The sequence below is a fragment of the Prunus dulcis genome, chromosome 6 (genome assembly GCF_902201215.1).
Source record: "Prunus dulcis chromosome 6, ALMONDv2, whole genome shotgun sequence".
NCBI lineage: Eukaryota > Viridiplantae > Streptophyta > Magnoliopsida > Rosales > Rosaceae > Prunus > Prunus dulcis.
This window is the reverse complement of record NC_047655.1, coordinates 11,657,929-11,663,555: the sequence shown is the minus strand read 5'-3', so window position 1 is coordinate 11,663,555 and position 5,627 is coordinate 11,657,929. Positions and strand designations below refer to the sequence as shown.

At 36.6% G+C, this 5,627-nt stretch overlaps 1 protein-coding gene across 1 annotated transcript; it reads right to left on the bottom strand.

Annotated features, from left to right (window-relative positions):
• Positions 1-781: 781 nt before the first annotated feature.
• On the bottom strand, positions 782-5,422 carry LOC117631607 (apoptosis-inducing factor homolog B). Its single transcript, XM_034364858.1, has 4 exons — positions 4,992-5,422; positions 3,036-3,292; positions 2,230-2,681; positions 782-1,522 (listed from the first exon to the last, which is right to left on the bottom strand). The coding sequence occupies exons 1-4, from the start codon at positions 5,105-5,107 to the stop codon at positions 1,250-1,252; spliced, it is 1,098 nt and encodes a 365-aa protein (XP_034220749.1). The 5' UTR covers positions 5,108-5,422; the 3' UTR covers positions 782-1,249.
• Between the last annotated feature and the right edge of the window lie 205 nt (positions 5,423-5,627).

Genomic DNA, 5,627 nt, shown 5'->3' with positions numbered 1-5,627 from the left:
TTATTTTATCTTCATCCATGTATGTAAAGATTCGAAACGTCTAGACATCCAATTTTATTGGAAACCCTCTCGAGGGATTCAGTCGGAATAACTAACTATACTAGTAATTTTGATCCTAGAAGAAAAAAAAACAAAAACTATACTTGTAATAGGTATACCCTTGAATTGTATTATTGGTTTATTTTGGTATGCGTCAATCTTTTTTATCTGGCCGCATTGCTCGGGGAATTTTAGTTGACATGTTAGACTATTAAATAATTTTGTTCAAACAATATGAAGAAATTTGAGAATGTATGTAAGTTGTTAGATTACATATGAATGTATGTAGCCTTACAAATGTTTGATCAAATGCCTCAATGAAGTTGGGGCAGTGCAGCAAGAGCACAAAGCAGTTGATAGACCTCCCAATCGATATCATCCTTGAAATCCTTTCAAAAGTGGCCACAAAATCACTGTTTGGTTTGCATTGTGCCTCTAAGACCTTGCGTAGGCTAGTCAGATTATACAACATTTGTCCTAGGGCTCTTCAATTGATGAAGTATTACAAAATATTGCTTTGCTACTACCAATGCAGATCGTACTCTACACTTGATCAATTGGAAAGGATCCAAGGACATTGTGGATGGTTTTTCAATAACAAAGCTACTTTAATGAGTTGGTCCTGTATTCAAATTTTCCCTCGCTCAGATGGCATAACAAATGACAAAATGACTAGTTCATATCAGAAAAAATATGAAATGTTAAAGATTTAATTGTTATTGAAAAAAAAGAAGAAGGACAATCTCTCAAGTGAAACAAACAATCAAAATTGAATAAAGGAACACACGTCATACAAATATACATGTACCAAACCAAAACCAAAGAATATAAATATAAACACAAAATCCACATATTTAGACTTCGGCAAGTAGTTAAAAGCAAAGAACTAAAATGAGTAGCTAGTTCTGAACCGATGGATCCCTTTGTACAGCCAAGATTTAGACAGTCACATACAAGTGCTGTAATCCCGGATAAGACGGTTCAAAATTTACTGTTTGTTTAGCTCATTGATTTATTCTTACCAAGATCTATCTGTATATACAGATACATTTGCATATGATGTTATGGATGCCGCCAACTGTGTTGATTGTATGGTGAAATCAACAAGCTGCCCTTCCACACACGCATGCACGGAGGCGCGCAAGTCACACATGCAATACACATATGCATATATGTATCCTGTAAAAGAAGAATCCATATACACACCAAATTAATCATGTACGGGGTGAGGTTCTAGGCCCAGCTGCTTCCTTGTCTTTCCCACAAAAAGATCTTTAGATTTGATCAGTCCTGGAATGCGTCCACTAATGGTTGTCAATGGGAACTGCGCAACCCCATGTTTCCTCCCAAGTGAAACAAGTGCCATTACTGAGTGAGGTTCATAAGTAGCCAGTTTATTTTCTTTTCCACCTGCTAGCAATAGCTTTAAGTTCTTTGCAGCCACCAAAGCCTGTTTTTGTGCCAAATACCCTTGTTTGATTTCCTGTGATGTTTGCACACAGCAAATGCATTAGATTTGCTTCCGAAGCATAGCCATTCCACAGACCAATATAATACTTCTCAAATTAAAATCCATACAATCAAACATACTATTTCTTTTTCCTTTTTCTTTTTCCCCCTTTTTTTGGGCGCAAGAGATATATCAGAATACAAGCGATCTAACTATAAGCATAAGGCATCATTGAGCAGATTGATCACAGAGATTGAATATTATCTAGCTCTTTCTTTTCTTCCTTTTTCGCCCATTGAAGGGGCACTTGCTGCTCAAATTATGCAGATTGAATATGGAAAATAGACTACTTGAAGGGAATGGCATGAAGCCTGCAACACATGATGTTCACCTAAAACAATCAGAACAGCATGAGGCAGAGACCGCTTTTTGGAACTCGTGATCCACAGGTTATTTCAAAACACAAATCTTAATACGCACTTTATGAACTCGATTATATAAACTATTTTAATCAAGAAAAGACAAGTTATCATCACTATGTTAATAAATCTAAACTCAGGTTAGAATGAGATAATAATGACTCATAGCATAAAGTATACTCCAGTGTTTCAAAAGTAAAAGCCCGACTTCCCAACTTCCCTTAATAAAAAATGATTTGTTACTTTTATGCTAGATTTATTGAAACAAACTATCCTAGCAACTAAAGAATCTCATATAACAAGGTTGCAGCTAGCACTCACAGGAATATTAGTAATGTCCCCAATTGCAAAGATGTTCTTTCGACCTTTGACTCTCAGATTCTCATCAACCATCAACCTTCCATTAACATCCATGCTATTCTCTAACACTGTTTCTTTGAGCCATGCTGAACCCAGACGTTTCCCTGTGCACAGAAAATGACAATCTGCTTCAAACGTTCCCCCCTCTGAAGTTTGATATGTTTTGCTTCCATCTGAGATATTATTTAAACTGACTGACTGCTCCAATATCACCTCAACTCTCCTTGATTTCAACCAATTCAGAGTCTTGCTTGCAGCTTTTGGTCCAATGAATTCCAGCAACCTTGATCCAGTGTGCACCAGAGTAACTTTCTTATCTGGGTAATCAACAGCAATTTCTCCAGCAAGTTCTACACCAGTTGGGCCTCCTCCAACAATTAGAATTGAATTAGCTGATCGTATCTTTTGATTCTCTGCGAATGGAGAGATTAATGTTACGTCAAGCACAATTAACAAAAGAACAGGATAAGGATATACAAAACATTAAATGTTATTATTACAAGTTCTTAAGAAATCAGTTAATAAAAGCAAATATTCTAGATTCAATTAACTGTGAATTATGATTCTTTTAATTAGAAAATTCATCTTTTAATGGTGGTACATGAATTTTATGGGTGAAAGTTCTGTGTCAAATATTAATTGGAATGCTAGGCCATCTGAGATATCGTCCCCCTCCTTTGAAATATATGCAATCTGCCTTCTCAGCACTCTGTTTGGCAGTTCACAAAAGGGAAAGAAATGTTTGGATTACACTTTAGTTCCTTTACCTTCTTGGAATTCACTAAGTCTCTCAGTCTTAGTTTTGGGAACACGATCTGCGTGACCAGTGGCAATGACAAGATAGTCATAGGGAATGAGACGTCCCGTTGCAGTCAGTACTTCAGTATCTGAGACATTGATTGCTCTGGATGCAATAATTTGGCCATTGGTGAGGTAATCTCTATGGTTGATCACAGATCTCTCCGCAAATGATGGCTCCACCATGGCTCTCAAGCTTGCCCATGGAATCTCAAAATATTCCTTCCTGATTTCAAATTTGTTTTCACTTAGAAGCATAGATGAAAAAGTTCTAGAGAAGTAAAGTTCTAAAATATGTCATTTTTGACAACTACAACCATCAGCAGTTCAGAATTACTAACAATGCTTCTCTTGTGGTCAAGAATGAACTTACAGGGGTAAAACACAGAGAGAGAGAGAGAGAGAGAGAGAGAGAGAGAGAGAGAGAGAGAGAGAGAGAGAGAGAATGGTTTTTGGTTAGAAAAGTGGAATTCCACTATGTTTCTATGGTTTTTGTGCATGCATGATTTCTAACTTTTTTTAGCTGCAACACACCTAGCCAGCTAGGATGAGTTATATGCCCATCAAAGTAAATTTCCTGATAATGTTCATGTTTCTAGCAATTCCTATGTCCAAAAGACAGTACATACCATTTAAATGTCACAAGTGAGAAACTTCTTTTATGCTCTCACTATCGAGCTTGGAGAAGGGAGAAGGGATGGTTCTAGGTTATCCTATGAGCATGGGTTAACTTAAAGAAATGAATTAAGAAATCATTCATGTCTAGATCATTCAAGACAAGGGCTTAACTGGATTAAGTGGATGATGCATACGCTTTAAGTGAACAGCTTTCTAATTGATTCTTACAAATGATAACTAAATCAGAACGTCAAAACTACCAAAGCAAAAGAGTTCTGAATAGAAGTGAGCTGATTCCCAGTCAATAGAAATAAATTTAGAAACTAGCATGTGCATTATCCAGTGAACTTAACCTTCCGTACAAGCACGCGCCGGACACATGCGCATGCACCGGTGCACACACACATTCACAGAACATCATAGAGATTGCTTAGAGTTACACCCTACCCTCACCCTAAATTATTGAACTTTATTACATTCCCTCTCAATTCCTTCATATGTACCAGGGAAGATAGACAAGTATAGATTAACCAAATTGACCACAACCAAATGCAGAGCCTACAATCAACTTTTAATACCCTTACCAAATCAATATCTTCAATTGTGTTCTTTTGGGTTCTACTGGAAATGGTTATTAAAAAACAATGCACACAGAAGGATCTGTGCAAGGTACTCCACACTTTGCACTCCTTCAAAAACTGAAAACCAGATTGACTGCAATGTGGCTGAGTCTATATTGTTAGGTTTCAATTCTCACACAGCTACAAATCACTTTTACTTACAAGCACAAGCACAAATACAAATAGTATTGCTGTCCACAAGTCAAATATACCACAGCAATTAATTTCAATTCTCCTAGTCCAGTAACTCAGGAGATCCAAGGACCAAAGAAACGATATATGCATGCAAATTACATGGGTGAGGACATATTCCATGTTTCGAACCTTTTGCTTAAACTAAACAACATGATCACTATGAGACTAGAATAACTTCTATATGAGGGAACCCTAAAGTTGTTCTTTCCCAACCTACCAGATGCAGAGGCTGTAATTAGATTTCATCAGCAATCTATAATATACCAGATCTTTGAATTAAATCGAAATAGACGAAAAAAAAGTATAAACCCATAAAGAGCATTTTGGTTTCTGTAGTTTAAATGGTCAAATATGCAAACAAAAGAAGAAAGAACAACTTAAGCCTCAGATTGCAACATCTGCTAAACAAACTGAAAAAAAAAAATCAACTTCAATTATTCAACAAAAGGGCATTCAGCTATGAGTGTGAGAGAGAGGGAGAGAGATGCATACTCATCAATGAGAGTGAAATCAGCAAGGAATTGGAGTGATTTGGCAAGAAGAGAGCCAGCAACACCCCCTCCTATGACCACCACTTTTTTTCTCTCTCTTCCCAATGCCAACTCCATCTTCTTCTCAATCAAAGGCTCCAAATATGATCAGTTCTGGTCCTAATTACAGACCACCAGAAGCACCAGAGCTAAATAAGCAGAAATCAATTGAAGGGTCAATGGAATTCAACAAAATTGTAAACTGTGATTGGCCAGCTAGTCCTCCTCAGGTTGTGACAAGCAGGTAGTTTGACGGAAGTCTTTCTCCTGCGCCAGCCAAGAACAAGTCTTTGTAGAACAGCTTGCACAGCAATTAAGTTATGAATCGTGTAGTTTTCTACTTCCTCCTTGTACCTGTTTTCCGACCAAAAAATAAAGGATTTTTATCACAAATGGTCCTCTAGGTTTACAAAATTGTCACAAATGGTTCTTAAGTTATTTTTTTATGGCATTAATAGTCCTTAATATTAGGATTTCTTTTAATCACAAATAGTCCATGCCGTTACAAATTCTGTTAAGTGTAACGTTGAAGATAATTAGAGTTCATATGTCCAATCACATCGTGACATATGGATTAAATAAATAAATATTTTTTATA